General features: G+C 42.1%; 3 protein-coding genes and 1 long non-coding RNA gene across 8 annotated transcripts in view; 2 read left to right on the top strand and 2 right to left on the bottom strand.

The window, feature by feature from the left end:
* The first annotated feature begins 3877 nt into the window (after window positions 1–3877).
* LOC146493552 (SOSS complex subunit C-like) lies at window positions 3878–4554 on the top strand. The gene has a single exon (XM_085147527.1). The coding sequence runs from the start codon at window positions 4104–4106 to the stop codon at window positions 4413–4415; it is 312 nt and encodes a 103-aa protein (XP_085003653.1). The 5' UTR covers window positions 3878–4103; the 3' UTR covers window positions 4416–4554.
* Window positions 4555–7701: 3147 nt separating this feature from the next.
* Window positions 7702–8814, bottom strand: LOC146493551 (uncharacterized). The gene is made up of 3 exons (XR_014871761.1): window positions 8708–8814; window positions 8414–8443; window positions 7702–8336 (listed from the first exon to the last, which is right to left on the bottom strand). It is a non-coding gene; the product is annotated as an uncharacterized LOC146493551 (long non-coding RNA).
* Window positions 8717–14265, top strand: yars1 (tyrosyl-tRNA synthetase 1). Its single transcript, XM_085147521.1, has 14 exons — window positions 8717–8847; window positions 9415–9488; window positions 9572–9718; window positions 9810–9985; window positions 10103–10232; window positions 10375–10455; window positions 11925–12017; window positions 12135–12270; window positions 12382–12467; window positions 12556–12691; window positions 12781–12896; window positions 12985–13178; window positions 13277–13418; window positions 13534–14265. The coding sequence occupies exons 2-14, from the start codon at window positions 9432–9434 to the stop codon at window positions 13642–13644; spliced, it is 1605 nt and encodes a 534-aa protein (XP_085003647.1). The 5' UTR covers window positions 8717–8847; window positions 9415–9431; the 3' UTR covers window positions 13645–14265.
* A 44-nt stretch (window positions 14266–14309) lies between these two features.
* nhsl3 (NHS like 3) overlaps window positions 14310–25772 on the bottom strand; it is a 40920-nt gene continuing 29457 nt past the window's right edge. For 3 of the 5 annotated variants that reach the window (XM_085147509.1, XM_085147508.1, XM_085147511.1), the window contains 8 exons: window positions 22889–23047; window positions 22645–22688; window positions 22400–22535; window positions 20205–20312; window positions 19949–20112; window positions 19668–19838; window positions 16127–19535; window positions 14310–15798 (listed from right to left, as the gene is read on the bottom strand). In XM_085147509.1, the coding sequence (XP_085003635.1) occupies window positions 15758–15798; window positions 16127–19535; window positions 19668–19838; window positions 19949–20112; window positions 20205–20312; window positions 22400–22535; window positions 22645–22688; window positions 22889–23047 (4232 nt within the window). In that variant the 3' untranslated portion in view covers window positions 14310–15757. Of the gene's footprint in view, window positions 15799–16126; window positions 19536–19667; window positions 19839–19948; window positions 20113–20204; window positions 20313–22399; window positions 22536–22644; window positions 22689–22888; window positions 23048–24683 lie in introns of all 5 variants that reach the window. The other 2 variants (XM_085147512.1, XM_085147510.1) reach the window with 2 other exon arrangements.

Raw genomic sequence — 25772 nt, 5'->3', positions numbered from 1 at the left:
CATTGTGCACTGTGGGGCAAAAAAAATGTCAGTAGTCTTTACTTCCTCTTTGTGTGGATTAAAAATAAGGAACTTCTTCTCCAACCTTCTTCTTTGGCTCTCGGAGGAGGCGGACGCACTTTTTCTCCTCTCCCTTATCTTCCCTGCTTATGTCCTTGTCTAGTCTCGTGGGTTTTTTTTGTATTTTTCCCTGGAATATTCTCTCACAGTCTGTTCTCTAAACCTAAAAGAGGAATTATGGATTGAATCAACTGGTCCCTGAATGCAATTGACACCCCTTTCTCTTTTTTTTTTTTTTTTTTTTTTTTTTTTTCCGCCTGTCCCATTTGGTTCTTTAGCCATCAGAATTGTTGTCTGAAGACCAACAAGGATACCCGATGGATTTATTTTGCCAAATGGATCATCATGGCATTGCCGTATTGGTCCATTTGATCGACCTTTGTTTTTATTATTTATTTTATTTTCAGTTGTTACAGACGGGACAGACATGAGTGAGGGATAGGAAAGGGAGAAAGAAAGAGGAAGGAAAAGAAAAACAGAAGGGGAGAGGGACAGTGAGAAAGGGGGGAAGAAAAAATATCTCCGGGATCACCTGTTGAGAGAAAAAGAATAGAAAACAAGCAAAAAAACCAAAACAAAGCAACATACTATACACAACACCATCGCATTAATCTAGCTAAGTGTAAACAGCAGTAAATACTAAATATTGAATGTTGTTGTGCAGCACGCAGGACAGACAGCGCACAATGTGCTTTGAAGTAGCAGCCAAGAAAGGTGTGATTTAAGTCTACGAACAGTGAACACCTGTGTGCACACCTGTGTGGATCGGCGCGCTTGTATTCAAATGGTTTCCCCATGTAATGGTCTGCTAGAGGATGTAGAGAGCCATAGCCCCGTCCCCCAGGGCATGAAGCAGGCATGACACCCCTTTCTCAACGAGAAGTTTGGGCTTGGGTGAGCCTGAGTGCTGAAGATATCTACCTATTCTGAACCATGGTAACAGGGTTCTGGCGGATCGGAGCTGGCTTGGCCCTGACTTATCGAAGAATTAAGAAAGCGGAACCGGCTGTTCAAACCCCCACAAGGCTGCCCGCTGGGATTGGAACGATGGGAGAGGCATGAGTTTCTCAAAATGGGCTCATTGAGTCAGCACGGATAAGATCTTGGAGAGGCTACGGCTGCTGTGAATACTCAGAATAAGATCTCTGACTGCAGACTGGATACATCTCGGAAGGGCTAGCCCGGAATAACATCTCTGGGCGCAAAATTGGATGACATCTTGGGGAGGCACACTGCCGTGAGTTCTCTGAAATCGGCTCCTTGAGCACAAGAAATGACAACATCACAGAACGCAAGTATGGCGAAGCTCGCGGCTCTCCAACGGGAGATTAAGAGACCAGTGTTGGACTGTGGAACTGCTTTGAAATTCATATGAGCTGTTCGCACTAAAGTAAAAAAATAACATCACTTCATGTGGATACCCTCTCGGCGCCAGCTACAAGGCCGGAGCTGAACAAAACACCCTGATAACGACTGTGTTTAGTCTGTTCCTTCCCATTCCATGCAAGGCCACCTGGGTTGGCTGGAAGACTGTTTACTTAGCCTGGCAGGGCGAAGGACACTGTCTCAGCTGAACTATGGAAACGCACACACATACATATACTGATACTGATAAGCACTCACCGACGCATCACCCTCCCTACCTCGGATCCAACGCCACCTCCAACGCTTACCTCCCCTCTGATGTGGACATTGGGTCAGTTGGAGGCGCAGTCGAAAGATTGCAGCGGTCCCAGATCAGATGTACACACTGGAACTCTTTCCCATGTTGCTTGTCTGTGTTTATTGTGCTATGGTGTGTTGATATCTGTGCATTCCTGTATTATCCTTCTGTGTTACACATTTCGATGTTTTTTTCTTCGCTACCTAGCCTGACCTGTCTCCCCAATGTGATGTTTGTGTATTGTATGTACGGTCGGCAAGGTCTGTCATCTCGGTTGTGGGCAAAAGACCTGCAACTGACAAATAAAGGCTATCTCATCTCATCTCTCTCATCATCCACACATCCCATGTGGATGGATGAGCTTCCAAGATGCATTGCTGATCAGTTGTCTCCCTCTATGATCGGAGGGGATTTTGGTCTTTCTGGTCCAGGATTTGTAGAGCTGAAACAAGTTTATATACAGCACAAACACTGGTTTGGGCCTCTGGTAATAATAATGACCTGATGCACTCTCACTAATACCTCGGCATGCTACTGATGAGACGGTGGATGGTGTTTTAGGAGATATCCTCCCAGACATGTATTATAGCATCAGGGAGCTCTAGGAGAGTGTGGGGACTGGACACAGAAGATGTGACAGAGGTTCTCACAAGGATTCAGGTCTGGGAAACATGAAGACCAGACAGTGGAATTGATAGCAATACCTTCATACAAAAATTCACTATTATACCTAGTTCTGTCCAAACAAAGTCACCCCAGCTGTATTGACACGATGCAGCAGTACCATCTAGTGGTTACACAGCTCAGCAGCAGGTCAAACATGTCTAGGAGCCATTTACCAACTCTGCACAAGAAATTAATCCCATATTATATATAGTGGAACCAACTGGAGAAGAAAAGTCATGAGTGATAACAGGTAACAGAAGAGGCACAGCATCAGTCAAAATTATACTAATTTATTAACCAAAAAGGAAAAAAAACACCATGAACTCCATGAAAAGTGTTAGTGTGTCAGCAGGCGAATGAATGAACTTTAGGCTTACGGTGTTTCACAGTGCGAAACCTAAACATAACCAGAGCTGGGTGGATGGGATTAGAGAAGCCCGAGGCAGCTGTTTGCAGTTTAGGTGCTGAAGAATGAGGTCAAATCTGCTCCGCAAATGATATAATGATCTGTTTCGACATTTGTTCAACTGTATTTTAAGCGTTTTAAGAGAGATCTGCTGAACCGTGTCGTCTTGATTAATCAGTAATGTTTAATTTCATATAATGATACACAATTCTTTACTAACTTCTTTCAAATCAATTTATGACCTTTCAAAGTAATTTGACATCAATGAGACTTTAGGTGAGAATCGTACTATGATTGTGCATATTTGTAAAATATAACAGATAATTAGGCTGTTATTTGCCATTTTTATTGTAAATATTTATCATAAGAGGAAAGGGGGAGTAAAGTACACAATGAGGCCCAGCTTATGTCATCAGCTGTGTTGTTTGCCTCCAAGACGTGTCTTCCCGTCCTCAAACGGGGAAGCGAGTGTGCAAGTATACAAGTACAAACTGTGTGTACTTATTATTGAGAAACACCTGCTGAAATATTTGACCAGATCAGCGTCATCCCTGTGCCCTGGCTCTAATGGGTAAGGCTGACAGATTGCAGATTGCCAAGGAACCATGAAATAATCAATTAAATGGTGAAATAATAAAATATTTTTCAAAAAAGATGAATTGATGAATTGATGATTGTATTTAATACACTATTTATTTATTTCCATTTTAATTACGTACTCATCCACTTAATTAATTGCTTAATGGTGTATTTAGTGATATAATTTGGCCACTCTTTGCACTCCAACTATGACGAGAGTCCTCGTCGTATTTTCAGGTGTCGCTCTAGTGAAACCCAGTTTTCACATTCACATGGTTTATGATTCATAATGAACTGATCCCATCTAGTGTTCAGTCACGAAATTGCAATAACTGTTTGGTAAATGTTGGTTTTATTTCGCACACATAAACGACGACATTTGGATGAATATTTTCTTCCTGGTAGAAGTCATACTTTAAAAAAAACAAAACATCATTACATAAATAAACATTTAACCTTTGTCATCTGCGTGTTGCCGTAAGATAAAACGATAAAAAACTGATGTTTCCGTGAACCTTTATTTTGAAATGAGAACTATTAGCCGGAAGTTGTCCAGTTCCTTTGCCTAAAGGCGGTATTTTATGTCTTATCTCTGACAGTGCGTGCTTTGTGTTTCTCCATAGCGAAGATATTCTATATAACCACATACCCTAAAGAAGCAATCCCGGCAGTCGGCTTTATGTGCTTCGTGGACTCGTGAAACCGGTGTTTGCTAACTGCTTAGCTAACATGGCTGCTAACCCGCCGGGACAGGGCTTTCAGAACAAGACCCGTGTGGCCATCCTGGCGGAGCTGGACAAGGAGAAGAGGCGGCTGCTGCAGAGCCAGTCCATGAACAGCCCCGGAGCCAACATCGCGCTGTCGTCCAGACCCAGCCTGAAGGAGGTGAGGGACAGCGCCGAGCAGCAGCACATCGCAGCCCAACAGAAGGCCGCCCTGCAGCACGCTCACGTCCACTCCTCCGGGTTCTTCATCACCCAGGACTCCTCGTTTGGGAACCTCATCCTCCCGGTGCTCCCCCGGCTGGAGCCCGACTTCTGACTCTAAATACTGACCCCGACCCCTAAGCCCAGCTGGACAGAGACATTTAAACTGGTTATTTTATGGTATTGTTGATCTGATGATGACTGATATTATATTTTATTCTGCCAGGGAGACTAAAACACGTCACAGACAGAATAAAATCCCTCACACAGATTATTCTTCTTTAATTATGCGATCATGACTGTGTTTCACTCAGATCAGTGTGAGTCAGGATGAGAAGTCTGCTGCTGGCATAATAACAGCTTTTATGTGGAAGGTGCTCTCATCAAAGAAGCAACAGGATGTAAAACGAGTTTCAGAAATTGTGTCTTCAAAAGGAACTGAATACTGAAGATGCAAGTCTGGATAACCAGATGGAAACAGTTACCGACGTCCTGGAAGAGCCCGAAAACCCCAAGTTTACTGCATACAGTTGCATCACCAACTCATTTTGTTGTTCCTGGTATTTTAGAACCGTTTTTTTTTAAGTGTGTTGTACTTTCATATGTCACAGTATTATTAACATAGCACATTTCAGCCCAGGGGTACTGACTGGTTTGTGAATATCTGGGCTCATAATTGCGATCTATGAGATCTGTGTGGGTTACAACAGTTATTTGCCCAGAATCCCTCAACAGATGACTTACTATGGAAGCACAAACATGAGATAGGTTTAAATAAACTGTTAAACATATTCTGGCATAATTCATATGTTTAATTATACAATTTTCTTTTGCATTTCCTCATTTTATGTTCATTCCAAAGAAATAGATTTGAAACCTTTGAATAACAACTTACACAGAAGACTATCAGGATATCCAAAAGCGAAGGACAGTGTCCTACGGGTGAAGAAGAGAAGGGAGGGTGGAGTGGGTGTGTCAGAAGGATAGCAGCAAGAGTGAAAGGGAGTGTTTACAAGATAGTAGTTAGACCTGCTAGGATGTGTGTACAGAGGCGGTGGTATAAAGGATGCTGAAGGTGGAGCTTCCAGGCAGGAGGAAAAGAGCAGGGCCACAGAGAAGACTGATGGAGGCGATGCACCTCTTTTTAACCTAGTCTCAGCAACTTTGTCCCATAGCCTGCACATCCTTTCCACTTCCATCTTTCTTCTCAGCCACCTGATACATACCTTTCCTCCTTCCTTAAAAGCCAGCCTAAGAAATGCAATTTTATAATTGCCCGATAAAGTAAACTGCCATTTTCAAAAATGTTATCATCCAAATTCATGCAGCGTGGCTAAATTAAGAATGAATTACAAACCCTGGCTTCCTTGCTAACATGATTAACAGCTAAATACTATCATAGTGGAGGTGTAAAATTACTGCTAAAATAGCTCACATGAACCCTGATACTGACCTATGTATTTATCAAAACAAATGATCTGATATTACAAAGAAAACTAATGATTGCTTTTTACAGTATTAGCCCAGAGCAAGGGCGTAGATTTGGTTTTGGCATTGGTGGGGACAGATGATTCAACCACTGAACCCTGCCCTGTTTCTTATTTTTTTCCTTTTTGTCTTTGCTTCTTGATAAAAAAGGAGAAATATACTTGCCTACATATGCTATTCTACATGCTTTTAAACCATTTAAAATTACAATTCATAGTTTTATATGTGAATTATATAATGTTAAATTACGTAAGTATTTTAGGCTTTAGTTTACTTCAGCCATATTCCATATAAATCAGGTATCATACAAAAATAAAAATAGAGTCATGACAGTAAAAGAATATGACTTTAAGGACTTATCAAAATTAGTTCAGTTATAGTACACCAACATCTCTTATAGCACGAAGGGAACACTGAATGACCTGGTGGTTTTTGTCCATAAAACTACTCATCTAAGATTAGTAAATCTTAACAAAGTAAAAGATCTCTCAGCAAAATTATGCAACATTTTAGGCACTATTGCCCCGATCAAATCAGTGAGCTGGGACTTTTTTTATTCTAAACATGAACTACTGTTACAGCAACAGACATGGACTTCTGGTGTCCCACATAACAACTCAATGTCCACTATGTGAAGGAGCCAAACACATGCCTTCTCCTCTCGTTAACTGAGATAAACTGCTGGCATATTTGTTTTACATCTATACTGTCCAGTCTCTCCTGGTGGACATACAGCAGCATTGTTTAACCTCATTTGAGTTATTGTTAACCTTAGCCATCTTTTTAGTCTCCTGAGAGCACTGAAGCTTCTTTCAGCCTCAGTACATGCGTTTTATCCACAGATTAAAATTATTATTCTGTGCTTGATGTGCCTCACCTTTGGCCCTGGCTCTTCCCCTCTGACTGCATTACGACATATTGCTACCTGATAAAATAACACATGGATTCGTGCCATATAAAAAGTGAGATGTGTCAATTCAGATTGTTTGTCAAATATACACTAATGAATATATTTACATCAGCAGCCTAACAACTGTCATGATAGTAAATACTAGTTAATCTATAGCACCAAATCATCAGTCAGTCACCTGTGACCTCGCATCTTCACCTCTGTCCGAGCTACAACATGGCAGAACTGCCTCTGTCACCTGATAAATAACAATGAGACATTCCACATACATGCAGTCACACATGTGCTTCAAATACAGTCATGAACCAACAAGTCATCATCCAATTTCACCTGTGATCTTGCATCACCATTGTTGGTTGGAATATTTGCAAAATCATGACTACCTCATGATATTTTGTCTCAAAAATGAACCCTGTGAATATGTCAGCACCGTTAGGATGAAATTATTGTGTCACCAACATTTTAACGTTAGACATATAATTTTAACAGCCTCTGTAAACTAATATCCTGGCTTGCTCGAGGCTGCCGTTTTCTCTGACAGTTTCAGTCAAAATTAGAAATGCTGCTCTGAGACTGAGATAACTAATAGTGCTGCATGTTGTGCAGTTAGTTTCCAAACACGTTATTCATGGTTACATACAGCTTTAGACTGATGTGGGCCAAAGCCTGGCATAGCGTGTAACGTTATTATGGCGGACACATTTTATGAGTGAACTTGACTTTAAGTGACTTACAGGTTTCTTTGAAAAATACTTTCTTATATCCAGGTTCCTCCTTTTTACTGCCATCCTCTCCTCCTTGCAGGTCCTCACTGCGCAGGCTTGCCGCTGCTAAAACTAAACAGAGCTCCCTGAAAGGCACAGCCAATCACATTGGCCATATTTGTCACATGACGTAGGACTCCAGTAGAGAACGTAATTTAACTCTTTCTGCACCGCTGGGTGAATGAGACATTGACAGATCGTTTTTTTTCTTTCTATCGGGTTTGTTTTTCTTTACTCGAAGAGATCAAATTATTGGTGGGGACAATTCAATAATCGCTGGATATTGGTGGGGACACGTCCCTTCCGTCCATGCCAAATCTACGCCCTTGGGGTCCGCCTCTTTCTTGCAGGTATCCAGAAACAGTTCACTAAAAGTCAAGGGTGACATTGGTCATACACACAACACACCGAGTGCCTTAGCCAGTGACAGGAGGGTCTGGAGCACTTTTAAAGCGCACCCAAGAAATCCTGGAGGTGACTGAAATTCAAATTCCAACAGCAGAATGAGTTCTTAATTTTACTACAAGCACAGATCTAAAAGTGGCAGACTGAACTCTTTAGGCCTTTTAGACTTATCTGACAAGAGAAAGAACTGAGTCTAAGCAAATATTCAGATGTCAGAAACTTTAGTAGACCAATTTTACTTGGAACGCTTCTCTGTTCATTTATATATCTGTCTTTGTGAGTGTGTAAAAAGCTTCCTACAGTCCTAACAAGGACTGTTTTTTGTTTGTTTGGGTTTTTTTTGTTTTGTTTTTTAAAGAGGAGGAATCTTTCGGGTTCTACTGCTACTGCCTTGGGTGTCAGCGACTCTTCTCTGGTGCATTGAACTATTGCCAGCATTTCCCCAACAATCCATCTACCTCTGGCCACCCTGGGAGAAAAAAAAGAGTTTGTTTGCCATTGTCTTTAAATTATTAAGTATCACAATTGTAATTAGATCATAATTACCTGATCACTCCCAAGATTTTCTCTGAAATGCTTGACAAGAGTAGAAGAAAAAATTCGAATATAAGTGAGTACTGTACTCTGACAGGAATTAAACTTTCAGTTTATTAAAGACAACGATTAGACAATTCTTAAAAACAAAAAAACAAAAACAAGTGGACAGAGCCTTTTAACACTTAACTTTTAACATTCTGATCATTATATGAAATGTAATGATTTATCATCGTTGTTTTTCAATAAATCTCATTTCCTAGTGTAAGGATGTTGGAGGGCAAAAAAGAAAAAAGTTTTACCAACCGGTAGGACCTGCACTCTGAACTCGATTACTTCCGCCTAGAATCGATAGCAGAGCGGAGGCTGTCGCTGATGCAACACTGACAGGTCCGTTCAGCCGGTTTCTCTCACCCAGGACTCTTTGAAAGAAGACGGGTTTTGAGGTAAGTCGGCTACTGTGCAGTGTGATTTTACCGTAGAACGACGTTGCTGTGAGATAAACAAAAAAAATGTAGCAACTAGAAAAAAGCAGTTGAATAGATTATAACCACAGGAGCTAGGGAACGTTAGCTGCACATGGTTTTCTCGCTAATTAGATCCTTCATTCATCGGCGAAAGTTAGCTAAATTGTAGGCTACATGCTGAATTTTAGCAAATTTACTGGGAAAAGATGTGCTTTTTTATTTTTATTTTTTTAATTTTTTGGGCTAATTGCGTCTTTTTCAAAACTACCGTTATGTTCATTGGCTAGCCTGCACAGCCTATGGAGCATCAAAGTGAAGTTTATTACATGAATACGGCTTATAGACAGCAAACTGAGCTGCAGTATTTTTAATTTTTTAAAACGCGCAAAATTTATATGCATTACTGTTTTGTTTCAATGGAAAAAAACATGGCAGTCAGACGAATGTTAGTCATACCTGTCTGTAGCCAAGATCAACCGAAGGCGATTTAACTGGAACTCCCTTATTAAGAACCCCAGGAGGATGACCACTGTGCTTGTGTTACAGTCGGAGCACCCAGCACCATGGCAGATCAGCTGAGTCCAGATGAGAAATTTAACCTCATCACCAGGAACCTCCAGGTGGGAAACGCAGACAGCTGCTCATTGTTACTGGAGCATACAGGTCACACTCACATGTTTCTGCTCGTGTGTGTGTATTGTAGGAGGTCCTTGGAGAGGAGAAGGTGAAGCAGGTCCTTCAGGAGAGAGAGCTCAGGGTTTACTGGGGCACAGCAACCACTGGCAAACCCCACGTAGCTTACTTTGTCCCCATGTCTAAGATAGCAGACTTCCTCAAAGCTGGATGTGAGGTGGGTGTGGCAGAGCTGACTGTGGTTTTATTTGTAGTTGCTTTTAAATTAAAAAAAAAGCCTTTTTACCCCCTCTTCTACCTTTCCTTAGGTCACTGTTCTGTTTGCAGACTTGCATGCTTACCTAGACAACATGAAAGCTCCCTGGGAGCTGCTGGAGCTCAGGGTCAAATACTACGAGCAGGTTATCAAGGCCATGCTGGAGAGCATCGGTGTGCCTCTGGATAAACTCAAGTTTGTCAAAGGAACTGACTTCCAGCTCAGCAGGTCTGTTTGCTGATTCAGAGGCTGATCTGACATCCACTCGTTCAACTTTACAGTCTCTTAAAACTTGCCTGTAGCTGCAGGTCATACTGAACGTGTAGGTGTTACCATGTTTTCCAGGGAGTACACTCTGGATGTGTACCGCCTGTCCTCCATGGTGACAGAGCACGATGCTAAGAAGGCTGGAGCTGAGGTGGTGAAACAGGTGGAGCATCCTCTCCTGAGTGGTCTGCTGTACCCCGGCCTACAGGTAATAACGCTGTTCATAGACTTGGGACGCTGGTGTCATCACACTGTGACAATGCAGTAGTTGAAGTTTCTCAGATGTGTCCGTGTCACAGCTTAGTATTAATCACAGTAACCGTATCTTGTGTTTTTCCTCATGCTCTCAGGCTCTGGATGAGGAGTACTTGAAAGTGGATGCTCAGTTTGGAGGTGTTGACCAGAGGAAGATTTTCACTCTGGCAGAGAAGGTATCCTACACCTTTGCACATTTACAGAGGTTTTTCCTTTAGTTTTAGCTCAAGTCCTCTGCAGCCTCCCAGCAGCGCACAGCTGCTAATGACTAAAGGAATCCAGTACATTAGTGCTGTGACTTATCATACCTTCCACAATAACACTGGTATAATTGTCACGCGATTACAAAAGCGTCATCTTGTGAATCTGGTGATATAGTGATGCATTTCTGTTTGCTAGTGTGGGCAGCAATGGCCTAAGCCCACTTATGTCTGAGTGCGAGAGCGGCGTGTGAGCTTCCAATGACGATTTGTTACCTAAAAAGGGAGCAGCTGTACGCCAATAGCGTGGTAGTGGTTTGACTGTAAGAGGCACACACTTTGCAAACTATGAAAGAAAACGGTAAAGATCAAACCGGTTTCACTACTTTATGCAAAAACGCACTGAGAATATGAAGACAAAGTTGAAGGAGGAAATGCTTGAGAGATATAAAAATATCTCTTATAATATATAAGATAAGGAAAATAGCGGACAATACCTCCCACCCACTCCATGACATGCTGGCTAGTCACCGGAGCACGTTCAACGAGAGACTGAGATTCCACAAATGCACCACCGAGTGACAAAAGAAATAATTCCTGCTTGTGGCTTATATCCCAGTACAACTCGTCCATCTAAGGCACAGTACAAAGTCAATAGTTACACCCTTTTTACACATGTTCTAAAGTGAAAGTAACAAATAACCAACTTCACTGGTTAGAGTTAAGTGTCGGTCATATATATTTCATCTTTGTGATATTCTGGATATTCTTAATTGAGCTATTTGTATATATTAGAGCTAAATCTCATATTTTGTAATACCTGCTTTTTTACTTATGTTTTAATTTTTGTTGTGTCACTGCTATCGCACTCTACTGCTGCCGCTGTTGTTACTGGCACCTTGTGGTGCACGCTTTGAATGAGGTAGACTGTCATCAGTGCAAGTAGCAAATTTCCTTGAGTCATTGTGATATAATTCTGAGACTTCATTGGCCACGCTTACTTACACCTGCTCTGACTTTTGTGGAGGCTGAGACTCATTAGGTCCTTGGCTATGCAGTCCCGTGCTCAGAATGCAGTCCTTTACATCCAGAGAGGAATGGGAAGTTCATTTACTTTCCTCTTCCTGCACTCTTATGAATGGTAGTGTGCTGTAGGGATTACTTTTTTAACCCCGAAGTTAGCCTGACTTTGATGCTTCAAAGGTCGTGGTGCTCTCACAAAAAGCCAAACGAGTTTTTCTGTTATAGAAGATGTAGAACATTTATTCTGTTATTATCAGAGAGTCAGATCCAGTTCTTTACCTTTCTGAGAATTTTAAGGTTTTCTCTCATGTCAGCTTCTATATTTAGTTACATGTGAAAGTGTGATAACAGACTAGTACAGAATTGATAGCATTCAGCTGTTTGTGCAGCTGTTCAAGCTTTTAACCTGTGTTGTTCGGCAGTACCTGCCCTCTCTCGGCTACGCTAAACGTGCCCACCTGATGAACCCGATGGTGCCGGGGCTGACGGGGGCTAAGATGAGCTCTTCAGAAGAGGTAAGGTCATATAAACTTAGTTTGTCATGGAAGGAAGTGATTGGAGTTCAAGATTTCGACGGGAAATTTTCTCAACACTCCGTCCATCTTCATTTTATTATCTGTTTTTGCTTCCAGGAATCGAAAATCGATCTCCTGGACTCCAAAGAGGATGTAAAGAAGAAGCTGAAGAAGGCTTTCTGTGAGCCGGGCAACATCCAGAACAATGGAGTTCTCTCTTTTGTCAAATATGTCCTCTTCCCTCTACGAGGAGGTAGAAACTATTTTTCAATCTCTTCCTGCAACCTGGCTTCAGACTTCCTTTTTTTTTGGCAAATCAATTTGAATAATCAATGAGTTGATCATTTGTACTGTTGTGTTTCAGTGTTCTCCATCAAGAGAGACGCAAAGTGGGGCGGAGACAAAGTTTACAGTGTGTTTGAGGAAGTGGAGAAGGACTTCGCTGCAGAGGTGAAGGACGCCTTAACTGGTTTATTTGAACAATGAAGTCTTCCCGTAACGAGCTCTGATTTAACCTGTAGTTAACTGCTGTTTATAGATGATCCACCCTGGAGACCTGAAGGCCTCTGTGGAGGTTGCACTAAATGAGCTACTGGAGCCAATTAGAAAGAAGTTCGAGTCTCCTGAGCTCCGTAAACTTACCAGCAACGCCTATCCTGATCCCTCAAAGACAAGTCGGTGTCAAACTGTGTGGCTGCCTTGGCTTAAAGCGGGAGTTGGCTTCATACTGAGACTTAGTGCTGTCTTACTTGTGTGTTATTAGAAGCAGGAGGGAAGGGCGTTAAGGCCGGAGGAGGAGGTGGTGGTGGAGGAGAGGACGATGAGCTGGCTCCATCCAGACTGGACATCAGAGTGGGAAAGATCCTCAGTGTGGAGAAGGTAAGTTATTGTCATTTCGTTATAATCAGAACGTTTACATCATTGGATAATCACTGTGGAGCTTAAAAATAATTTCCCCCCTCTGTAGCATCCAGACGCTGATTCTCTGTACCTGGAGAAGATCGATGTAGGAGAGCCTGAGCCGAGGACGGTAGTCAGTGGGCTGGTGGCCTACATTTCACAGGAGGACCTGCAGGACAGACTGGTGTTGGTGCTGTGCAATCTGAAACCCCAGAAGATGCGTGGGATCGAGTCTCAAGCCATGCTGCTGTGTGCCTCTATGTGAGTTTCATTTTTGGGGGCTGGGTTGTTTTGTTTTTTTGTACAAAGTGAAATTTAGCTTAAATTTCCAATTCCTCCGATCTCTGTTTGTTTTCCAGTGAGGGCGAGCCCAGAAAGGTGGAGCCTCTGGATCCTCCAGAAGGTTCGTTGCCAGGAGACAGGGTCTTTGTGGAAGGGTATGGGTCAGGCAAGCCAGATGATAGACTTAACCCAAAGAAGAAGGTGTGGGAGAAACTCCAGGTATGTTTCTTTGTGAATCTCTATAACGGTAAACCGCTGTATTTTCCCCCCTCTACTAAAGATCTAACATTTAAAGTACAGACTATAAAATCATGTGTGTTATCTGGTATTTTAGGTTGACCTGAAGATATCAGACGAGTGTGTAGCTCAGTGGAAAGACAAGCAGCTGATGACCAAACTGGGGCAGATCACATGTAAGACGCTCAAAGGAGGGAACATCAGTTAAACACGCAAACGCTGAAGCTGCTCCTGCTCGCCACAGCAACAGTACTTCCATCAAGTCGCCATGGCAGCAGCATCAAGCTTCATCTGGATGTTTCCTGAAGAGTGACGGCACATGATGCCTTGTGTCTTACATGTTTTAAACTCTCTTATCACGCATCAATGGAAAAGCATATAAAAGATAAAAATGATGTAATTAACAACCTGATTCATTACTTTTCCTTTCTTTGAAGTTGTTTAGTGTTACTAGTACACATGTGGGGGAAGAAAGGGCCTTTTCAGTTAAAGGACTCTGGTCTTTATAGCTCATTCGTGGAAGTAGCCAATGAAAAATATCTCAGGTTTCCTAAAAGGGACTGAACGTTTCCTTAGTTACCTGTTTTACTGTTTGCCTTCATGGTAAATGTGAACATCAGGACTGTGGCCAATCTGCCAAATCTGCTTACTAAGCATAGTTTTATGGGTTCCCAACATCCTATGTATATAAAAATCAATATGCCTTGTACTATATGACGGTTGTATTTTGACTGATGTTGCACAGAAATCCAGATCTGAACATTAGTTGTTATAATCAAACCATGCATCATCATCTCTAATGTGTAATAAACACTGGTTGAAGTGAGAATATCATTTGTGAGAAAGTTTTTGAACTATGAACACAGGAAACAGTTTAATACACTTAAATTTTATTTATAGAAGTAATAACTGCACATATTTCTCTATAATCAGCAAAACATAGATTTTTTTGACCCTGTGTGAGGAGTCAGTATAATTCACTCATCAATGATTCTGAGAGGGGGAAAGTTTTGTGCAAATATATTGAGCTGTATTTTTTTTTCCACCATCAAAAGGCTTACAGAGTTACAGAACATTTATTAAAGTGGACCCATCGTGGTCAGTTTCAGCTGCATGTCTTTATCAATGGATGAAGTAGTTTGCATGATTCACAGTTCAAAATAATAATGATTTTTTTTTTTAAACCCAGGCTTTAATTCATCAACCATCTGAAACAAGTTGTTTTTGTCTCTTTCCCCTCAGTTTAAGCAAACTTTCTCCTGATTGGCTGCTCCTTAACAGGCCTGTGTACTCAGTGCTGTGTGCCTGAGATTCCCACTCTCACTTACATTAACATCCAAAACTAAAAAATGCCATCTGAAACTGAGGCGTGATGTCTGAGCTTTTGGTTCACAGGGATTACAATAATAGGTCCGCTTTTGAAAACACTGACATCCTGCTCCAGTGTAATGGTCCTCCAGGGCCAGTCACCCCAGTTGTAGCCCTAAAGGTGGTTTTCAGATGAAACAGATTCTTAAATATTTCATATTTGCTAGGAAAAGGTGACTGACAGTGCTACTGGTAAAAACAATCACACATAAATAAATAGGATACTGATGAGCTGGCTTTGCAGACACCCAAGAATTGTTAAAAAAAAAAGCATCTACTTGATATTTCACCTACTCCCGTATTTAGATGCTTTTATTCTGAACTGTTTAGCATATGTTGTTTACAAAAGTGCATCTCGGGAAAACAAAAACACTGAATTCTTAAGTATGCAGCATCCCTTTTTGACAAATGTTTTCCACACCAAAAAGCGTGAATGATGCTAAGCTCAGTAATTTCTTCACTCAGTCCAAGTAAGGAATGGATATCCTGTCCTACAGTGGATGCTTTTGTCAGACAATATTGCAATATATATAATACAAGAGGAGGGGGAAACAGACCATCTATGTACAGAAATGCTTTTTTTTTGAAGACAAATTGTTTTCTCTGAGTTGAAATTACAACTACCTAATGGAACCTCTAGGAGGCGATCTAACACAAGCTAAATATTTGCAATTCAGCCAATGTACAGTGCTTCACCCTGAGGGGCCTCAGTAGGACATAAACTATATTTTTAGAAAAATACTCCAGAATAAAGCTATTTTAAGAAATTGGGAGTGATTTTTTTTTTTTGCATAAATATTAAGGAAGGCCAATACAGGCTAAGGCTTTTTGGAGGAAACGCACACAAACACTTAGTTAATGTCTCTTAATGTCAGTCAGTCTCTCTTGTGAGTTGTCCTTTTTCTGTTCCTCTGGTATCAGCCTGGTTCTTGTTTAATCACCAAAGAAGTCTTTCAGAACAGTGTTTCAATTGTGTCCGCTGTTACTCTGGTTGCTGGAGGGGGAAGACAAGTGGTGGTTAGACATTATAGCATCACCATAATACAGTTACAGGAACACGCTTGATGAGTATTCCTTCCTAATCTAATTGAATTACTGAGACATGATCACGAGCTTCAGGTTACGGTTAATTAAAGCACATGCTTGCGCATTTAACTGGAAAAAAAAAGTCTGTAGGCAAACCAGCAGCATCTGTACTGGGCTTGTGCAGGAGGTGACTCTTATTCTGCAACCTCTGCTTTGCATTCTGCTTTTTCATGGCAAGAGTTGGAAGAGTTATTTATTCATGCTGGTACAGAACAAACCTAACAAACCAAACTTACTTGTTGTTTCAGACAGGTTTATTCCACTCCTATGTTCTCCTCCTACTACTGCTCCATTCCCTTTGACATTGACCTCCATCTTTGACAAAGAATTCGGAAGACTCGGTGAAGAGTTGATGCTGCTTTGCGTCGGCTTCTTGGCTACAGGTGGAGGAACTTTATCACACTTCACTCCATCAAATGTAAACACAGCAGCCTTGGATTGATCGGACACTTGCATGAGCTCAGCTGCCAAGCTTTGCTTTAGATTTGCCTGAGCGTCGGGGGATGAGGCAGTCTCTATGACAACCTTTTTTGTGCTCCTAGAGAAGATAAAGCTAGCAGTAGAAGCTGGAGACTTGTGCATGTCATATCCTTCGTGTGATTTCCGTGACAAAGCTCCTGGGTCAGTGACACAGCTGTATGTCGATGACAGTTTGGAGGGCAGACCATCTCTTGAAGACATTGCTGCAGTTTTCATTCGTATGGCTTCCTGTAAGCGCATTGAAGGACTGGTCATTGTCACAGAGGATGATTTAATGGCCTGAGGGGGAGATTTCAGTGACAAAGACTTGCGGATGGGTTTTTGAGGAATGTTTTGAGATCCTTGAATAGAAACTGAGGAATTATCCTTAACTGGTGCTTCGTCATTTGTGGACTTGTCCTCTGGCGGACTTTGCACCTGATCTTCGGTCATGTTGACTGATCTCAGGCGAACCATTTGAAGCAGGGAAGGGGTGACAAGAGGTATGTTAGCATCCTCTTTGGGAATGGGAACACTTTTGTGGCGGGAGAGGAGCTCCTTGGTCCTGGCATCTCGATTTGCTAGGCTGGAATGTCTTCTGAAATTAACTCCATGGGTTAAATTATCTGACGGTAGAGGAGGTGCTACGGGCACAGTCAGAGCTGAAGACTGAGTACTGATGGACACAGGGGGATCTTCAATTTGCAGAGAACCTCGCTTCTGGAAACTGCCAGGACGATCTACAGCTGTGTTTGGTACTGGGCTTTCTGCTCTTCTCATACTTGGTATAAGAGGCGATTCCACTGGTGGAGGCAATACAGTCTCTAAAACAGATGAAGAAATCTCCTCAAAAGCTATAGATTTTGGAACCTGCACGTCAGTCACTGGTTCTGTGTCATTTATAACTGGTTGTGGAACAGTTGGGTGCAAATCCAAACTCTGTACAGTCTGCACATTAGGGTTGCCCAACTCTGTGACGCAACCAGCCATCACATCTGGTGCACTGTCGGTTATGATGGATGGAGGAGGAGGCGGAGGAAAGTCAACCTCATCCACTCCATCAAATACAGAGTCCCCTTCCAAAGGAGGTGGTGGAGGTGGCCAGGAGGACTCTACAATGTGGATCTCCTCCTGTACCCTTTGTAAATCATTTGGAGGTGTAGATACTGCTGAGGGAGGTGTTTTCCTTGATAGAGGCGGTGTTGGGTGGTATGCTGGGGGAGGGGTAGGTGGCGGAGAAAACTTATTGATTCTGGGGACCTCTATTGAAAGTGTTTGCATGGACTGGAGTTCACTTCTGTCCATCTCAGCCTTGCTCTCGTCAAATAAAGCTGTCACACCTTTCTCTAAAGACGTGTAGTTCTCCACAGATATAGTGACCTCTGCTGTGCCACTCGTTACATTGTTCTCTTTCTCCACTGACTTCTCCGCCAAGACCATTTCCCCTTTGTGCAGTAGTGTCATGGGTTTCTTCATGACAGGAGGGGGATCTTTCTTTGGAGTTGTCCCTTGACTCTCTGGCTCCTTCATTATAAAGCTACTACTCTGTTCTTGCTGCTGAACATCTACGCTTGCTTTTCTTTTGTCCTGGACGAAAGGTGTTTCTTGTTCTGGATATTCCTTACCCTCCTGCACCACATGGACTCTGTCAGGATGCATTGTTGATAGTAACTCAGGCTTTGCTTGAGTTTTGGACAGTTCTATGATAGGTTTGTCTGTAACTGTTTGAATTTGATCCAAAACCTGCATCTCTTTCCTAGTTTCAGTCTGGGTTCCTGTGTCGTTACTTGTGCTTTCCTGTACTTGTGCTGCTTTTTGTTTAACATTAGGGCAAGGCCCACAGAGGAGCTCAAAGGTGCGTCTGCTGTGGACCCATGTCTCTGGAGGAGGAGGACATGGTGCTTTGACTTTAGGAGGTGGTGGGATATTCAGTAGCTCATTTACTTCCTCTCTAAAGGTTGAGGTATTGTTCTTCAGTGGAAGGTCTTTTGTAGCAACAGGTGGTGAAGATCCCTGTGGGGGCTGATTTGAGCTACACACAGAAACCTCTGTATTGGCAAGCTCAGATGTTCCAGATGATAAAGACGTAACTGAGGATGAAGGAGATGCTGCTGAGGATGAGGCTCGCGACGCTGATCTTTCCGGCTTGACTGGTTTCTTCTTCTGCTTGTCCGGGGAGGTTGGGGAGATCCCTTTTGGAGAAAGCGTTGGCGTGCCACTCTGACTAGAGTAGCCACTAGATGGAGAAATGGTCCGTTCAAATTTCCCATCCTCTGGTGGAACTTTCTGTGGGGAGGAACTAGATTCTGGAGATAGCCCATCTTCATTTGAAGATGCCTTAGCAGAACTCAGAGGATTGGCGGAAGAATCTGGACAGCTTGACCTAAGGAAGTTTGATACATCTTCGGGTATCTTAGTGCTATTTGTAGAAACCAACTTTGTCTCATCCTCTGGTACAATATTCTCTCTAGTAAATGTCACCTCCCCAGAAGCAGAGTCATTAAGACTTTTGTTATCCACAAGAACCACCCTGGAGTTACCTCTAATCTTATTACTGTACAGAGAGTTTGATCTACGTGGTGGTGCTGGAGGTTGCTTGGTCTTCATAACTGAAAGGCTACGTTTCTTTTTATTCTTTGCTTCTTCTCCAGCAGCCACCACCACCGATTCACCAGATTCTGTTGCTGGTCTTGTAACAAGGTTTTCACCTTTACCGTTAGGGCTGCTAATCACATGAACTGAGCTACGGAAACTAACAAGGTCCTGATCCCCAGCAGTTTGTTTGGTTTGCCCATTTAGACATACTCTCTGTGAAGAGTTACTGCTTTGTGTGCTACCCTTGGAGGACAGTGGGGATGAGTTTGAAATAATGGTCTCAGAAGACTTTGACTCACTCCAGTTTGACCCTGAAGCTGATGTGGCCAGTGTGGAATCATTGTGATAATGGTTTGTCTGGGAAGTGTCACCATCTGATCTTCTGGATAGCAAGGGGCTGACTGCCGAGTCCCCAGATGCCAGGCTGCTTTTGCTTACAGTGCGAACACTGCTGCCATGGTTGACACTGCTGCCACGAGTCCGGCTGGTACTGCGGTCAATCTCAATGAATTCAATCGATGCTGGCATTACAGCATTAGGAATGATTGTAGACAAGTAAGTGGCCTGTGGAGAGATAGACATCACTGGCCCCTGAAAGAAAACAGAAAATGTTTCACATGTAAATGTGACAAATCACCAATAATCAACTAGGAATTAAAAACAAAGTTCACACAACTAATTTAAAGACAGTTTTCTTATCTAACAGCTTGATTTAATTCCTACCTGGGGTTCCTGGAGGAAATTGAACATTGAAGGAGATAAAGAGGTGGATGTTGTCATGCCAGGTACTGCAAGAGACTTGGGTCTTAGGTTGGAGGTGGGAAAGAGATGGGAACCAAAGTCCTGGTGGTCCTGGAGATGCTTCCTCACCAGCTCTTCACCTCTGAATGCCTGCTTAGAGTGGGGTGGAGTGGACCATTCTTGAAATATAAAAGGCATATTAAACTTATAACATATATCAAAGCTATTTACAATGAATAGGTTCTTTCTGAATAACTCTTTACCTCCAGCTCTGAAACATGTACCCTTGCTCCCAACTTATTTGCCACTGGAGTCCCATCATCTGTAGAAATGGTGACGACACCTGATGATTGGCTGTTACTGATCTGTGTGTTGACAGAGACCTCAGTAGAAACAAGCGGCTGAAAGGTGGAGTTTCTGTTTAGGCCTGTGAAGAAGGAATATCACTGTTAGCACCATTAGTAACATGGTAATATAGTTTTTGTTCATCATCAACAAAGAACAATACTTTGAGCGTACCAAGTTCTTTCTGGACCTGGTTGGGAATACCCATGATGGTGGTTCTCCTGGTCTTCTTCCTGCTCTTATCTTGTCTTTTGATTGGATTCAGGGGCTTGAATGTAGAACCTGTAAGTAAAAAACCAAAACTTTCAAATGTGCACATTTCAGGCTTCAATATTCTTGTCTGATTTTTTGCCACACATTAAAAAACTGAATTGTGAATTCTTTGCTTTGCAAGTTGTGCTGTAGAACTGGCAAAGCCCTATCTCATGTTTATGCTAACTGCTAATTGAAATTCTGTTGACTGTCCTTTTTTAGTGATTAATTGTGGTCATTATGACAAATGTGGCAGCAAATTTCAGGTATTCCCACAACCAGGGAGAAGGAGCAAGTTTATGCTAATCCTTCCTAAGAATCTACTCTCATATTTGCAGCTCTTTAAGGCTCTACCTAAGCTAAATGTTACCACTAACATGCTAGCATGCCTATAATGATTATCCTAGCATAGTAATGGGATGCAAGTATGTGGTTAAAACAGGGAGAAGGAGCAAGTTTATGCTAATCCTTCCTAATAATCTACTCTCATATTTGCAGCTCTTTAAGGCTCTACCTAAGCTAAATGTTACCACCAACATGCCTTTAATGATTATCCTAGCATAGTAATGGGATGCAAGTATGCGGTTAAAAATCTTCTACTTTTTGGTGTAGCCCATTAGAGTGACAATTAGTACCAAACAGTATGAATAAAATGGATGGAAATGCCATTAGCTTTTCAAGTAATACATAACAGATTCTGGAAAAATAAAAACAAATTTAAGAAAAATACTTAATGCCTAAATATTCCGAGCTGGCAGCCAGTTTCAGCAGTTTATTCTAAATATGTATGCACATTTTATGATGGCACTCAAGGAAAGGTCAGTGTTTCAACAACATATGTAGGCGCCATGAATATCTTTATAGGATTAATGGTAATGTTTCCAGTATGTACTGACATATTTAAGGGAGATGATCAATCTTAGGGCCAGATTGCTGGCATGACTAAAAAAAGTTGTACACTCATTGGACACTTTAATAGTTACATATTTTGCCTTCAGAACTGCCTTAATTCGTGGCACAGATTTAACAAAGTGCTAGAAACAAAAATTTTGCTCAGTATTGAAATGATAGCATCATGTAGTTGCTGCAGATGTGCCGTGATGCAAATCTCATATCCCAGAGATGCTCTACTAGATTGAAATCTGGTCACTTTAGAGGCCATTTGAGTTCAATGAACTCAATTTTATATTAAGGAAATCCATTTTAAATGATTTGTGACATGGAATTTTATCCTGCTGCAAGCAGTTGTTGGAAGAAATGCACATTGTGGTCATAAAGGAATGGACATGGTCAGCAACAATAATCAGCGAGGCTGTGGTACTTAAACAATGATCATTTGGTACTTAGGGGGCAAGAATGTGTGGCAAGAAAATATCAAACACGCCATTATACCACTGCCACCAACCTGAACCACGCTTTCCATGTTATTTATGCCAAATTCTGACCCTACAATCCTAATATGCCAGCAGAGATTGAGACTTGAACTTCAGCAGATCATATTGACCATGTCTACATGCCTACATGGAATGCTGACATATGATTGGTTGATTAGATACTTACTTTAACAAGCAGTTGAACAGGTGCACCCAAAAAAGTGGCCAGTAAGAACAGTGCTTAAATACTGGGAGCAGTGAAATATATTATATATAAAGTAAAATATATTAGGCACTTTTCTTCTCTTGATCATTTTTAAGGGTTTTTTTTTTGGAAATATATGATCTGAATACCAATTAGACTCCCTGCATGCACACACAGAATGGCACGCTTTTCCCTTCAGCTGTGATGTGTAGAGCTGCTGTGATGTCTTTAGATGTTTAGAACTCTTTGAGTTACAGAAAAAAATCTTCAGCTGTGCATAAGAGTATGTTAGTATGAGTGTGTGTCTGTGTATCGAGTTCCTCCTCCTTTGATTTCACACCATAACTGCAGAGGCACCAAGCAGCTGGAATGAGACGTGCATGTTAAATAAGTACCCACCTCACCATAAAGCAGTAAATTCAGGAACAAAGCTCAAACTGCTCTCATGGGCACTATGATTAGCTCCTATTCCTCTAAGATGAAGGCATACATATCCCTCCTTTCCAAGTTCTACACACACAAGCAGAGCTGTTTCTTGCCTTGGTGGGTAAGCGCAGGTCTTGTCATCGCAGCAAAGGTTACTGTGCTATCAGTATTCCCAGAGTTGGCTCTTGACTCTGGAGATGCATCTCCATCCTTGGAGTTGATATCCTCCGGATGGAGAGTATCTGTGGACTGCAGGGATACACACACACAGACACACATAGAGGTGTGTAGTTAGGTAGCTGTCTTTGCTTTGAGGAATAAGGAGTAAAACGATCCACAGAGCTTTTAGGACACTTACAGCAATGCTTTCATTGTCAGGAAAGTTCCCTCCATTCTTGTGTTCTGAGAGATCCAAACAGACAAGTTTGAAAAAACTGAAGCTCCATATACAATCACTCTTATACAGACATGCAATCATTTATGTAACCATAGATTTTTTTTTTTTTTAAAAAAGTGGGATATACAAAAATCTTCAGTTTAAGACCTAACAAAATGTTATGTTATGTCATATTGATATCAAGAATCAAATGAATGTGCCTTACCTTCCTGCTGTTGTATCTTGAGTCCCTCTTGAGCTTCAGTGTGCAGGTCTTCCAAGTACTGAGGCCTGCTGCCCTCAATGAAAACATTCTCCTGGTAGTGCTGCAAGGCTGTATAATGGACTGTCAACCTCTTCTGGTCTTCATTCACCTTGGGACCAGCTGTTGATATAATAAGAAAAAATAGTAAAGGTCAAATCTATTTGGTATTTTATACTTTTAAATGCCTGAAATTCACCAAAAAGAATGGTCTTAATTTTGTAACGTGCACTGAAACGTCCAGGTATATGTCTTGTGACCATGTCTTGCAACAACTGTGATGTCTACCCATCACTGTCCTGCTCAAGGGCAAGGTCAATGGGATGGCACAGCTAACAACAAAGGCACAAAACTACCGGTTTATGCCTGTTAGAGCAGGGGCAACACACTCACAGAACTGGAGTTATATCGAGTACCTACCATTTTGTTTTAGCGGAACATTTTGTTTTGGAATCCTATTGTGTGACAGAACCTTTATTCACACATATTTTAACATCAGAACTACTAATTTTGGCAACAGCATTTATCCAGAATTATTCAGATTTAAAACAATAGTGAGACATCAACTCTTTGCACTATCCCAATGAAAGCAATGGTGTTAGCATAAATACAGACATTTATCAACTTGACAGAGAACTTGCTTCACTTCCACCTGATAAAAATGTGCGTTTGTCAGCGCACCTTTAATGCAGCACACTTATTAAGTCTCCTCATCCAAGTTTGGCGTGCAGACATCCCAGTCTGGCCAGGCCCTCGGCAGTAAACTATGGCCTGGCTAATCTCCTGCAGTATCTTGCTTCCTTGTAAACCCCACAGGGATTACTGCCGATAATCTGTCCTCATGCAAGGATGCTGCAAGAAACCCTGCTGGTAGGACCTCCTGTGTGGGAACTGGACCAAGCTCTGTCTCTCTGCAGGACTGCTTTGCTCGACGTCAAATGACAGCTAAGGAGCTGATCCCAGCTGACACTGGGTAAGAGGCACCCTGGACAGGTTGCCAGTCCATCACAAGGCAAACAAAAAGAGAGAAAAGCAATAATACAAACCTTTAGCTAACGTAGAATCAACTGACTAAACATTCATGTCTTTGGCATGTGGGATAAAATTGTGGCTTCTTGCCTTCTTGTGTAAACCACAGTGATGGCAGCTACATCACAGTGCTACATCTAGGATTCTGAACCACAAATTCATGAAAATCTGCACAACTGTGTATGAACTGGGAAGTCATTTCCATGGGAAATCAGTCATGCAAATTGGCTAAAATCTTAGCTGAGCAAGGGTCAGCGTGAGTTGTTCCTTTTCCTTCCTTTATCGCTCCCACTGGTTCCCAGTTAGGATGGACTACACTCGGTTTAGTCTATAAACTTCCACTTGAAAACTGTGAGCATCTCATGACAATTACTCACATATGTAACACATATGCGCTCTACAACAAATAACCGAAGAAGCAGCCCTCCCTGATACTCTGCCAGACCCCTGCAGGAGGTTTAGGGATTTGGGTTGATTAATACGATTCCCCCCCAAAAAGTCAGCAAAGAGCTTTATCTCATTAGACAGGACCTCCAAATTACCTTCAACACTAATTCTTACACATCCTTGTGTGTTTGTGTTTGTGAACTGTTGAGGTAGATGTCAGTTAAAATGAAAAAACAGTACTTGCTTTTAAGGTATATTTAGCATGATAAAAAGCTTGGTTAAACAATCAATCACAGCAAAGTTAAAGAGATTTACTGCAGCCTCCACGTGAGTCGGCACTCACCCTTTTTCTTGAAGACGGACAGCAGAGAGTGGATGCTCTTCCTCAAGTAAACAACCATGCCTACACCAGCGCCATAACAAAACCCAAACTCAGAACGCCAGAGCAAAGCAAAACAGAGTCTAACAAGTCGTCCTTCTGTCAATTTGACCTGCGATTGAGATCTGCATGCCTCGACTGAGGAGGCAGAGCTCGACAGCAGTGATCGCAGGTGCTTCTGCAGAGAGTTGGAGGGACTTGGGAAGGACAAGCGCACAATGAGATCTGCTTTCAGCCCAGCTGCCTTATCCCCTGAGTCTGATACCCTCCTCCCTTCCCCCGCTGCTCTTTCTCTCTCGTGTCTGTTTTGCTCACACAGGCTCCCTCCATTGCTATTCCCTCCCCATTATCAAATGATGAACCCCTCCCGCCAGCAAGACGGCTGTCAAAGTTTGGCTTTCAGGAGGCGACCAGCCCCCCACTTCACTCAGTATAGACAGACACGTGTGGAGCTTTGTGCACACACTCCACCAGTGCAAACCCAGTTAAAGCTTCCTTATGCTAATTAAAACAAAGCTACCCATGAAAAATGTTCCAATATAAGAGAGCTAATTTCTGCATATTCTACCATAGATTCTAAAACTACCCGCTTGGCCACTGATATAATCTAAAGTTGTGAAGCTTCTACATCCCTACTGGAAGCCTTCAGCAGTATGCATGTGTCTGACACTGTGTCTCATTATCTAAGGGCTACAGGGGCTTTATTTGACAGTAAAGGTTGTGTCCTCACGATGAAAAGCTATGCCGTTCCAGTTTTATTCTCTTATGTCTCCCTCCATCACTTTTTTCCCAGTACCCTCACTCCCCTGCCTGTCTCTGCCAATCTCAACTCCTTTACATCTTTCTATAGTTCTTCCTTCTTCCTGCCTGCCCCTTTAGCCTTATATCTAACAAAGGTCTAATTTGAGTTATAAATAGCTGACAGCGCCTCAGTTCATCATCTGTCTGCGGATGAGTTCCTGCTAATGTTTCCTGACAAACTGCAGAGGGTATGAAATATAACACGGCTTCAGGACAATTCAGTTAATGTGGATTCGGTGCCAAACAAACGAT

This window comes from Neolamprologus multifasciatus, chromosome 22 (genome assembly GCF_963576455.1).
Source record: "Neolamprologus multifasciatus chromosome 22, fNeoMul1.2, whole genome shotgun sequence".
NCBI lineage: Eukaryota > Metazoa > Chordata > Actinopteri > Cichliformes > Cichlidae > Neolamprologus > Neolamprologus multifasciatus.
This window is presented reverse-complemented; position numbering and strand designations above follow the sequence as displayed.

Coding starts and splice junctions, on each gene's coding strand:
- yars1 (XM_085147521.1), top strand. CDS start 9,432: ATGGCAGATCAGCTGAGTCCAGATGAGAAATTTAACCTCATCACCAGG. Junction 9,986..10,102: donor ACTGACTTCCAGCTCAGCAG/GTCTGTTTGCTG, acceptor CATGTTTTCCAG/GGAGTACACTCTGGATGTGT. Junction 12,271..12,381: donor CCTCTTCCCTCTACGAGGAG/GTAGAAACTATT, acceptor GTTGTGTTTCAG/TGTTCTCCATCAAGAGAGAC.
- LOC146493552 (XM_085147527.1), top strand. CDS start 4,104: ATGGCTGCTAACCCGCCGGGACAGGGCTTTCAGAACAAGACCCGTGTG.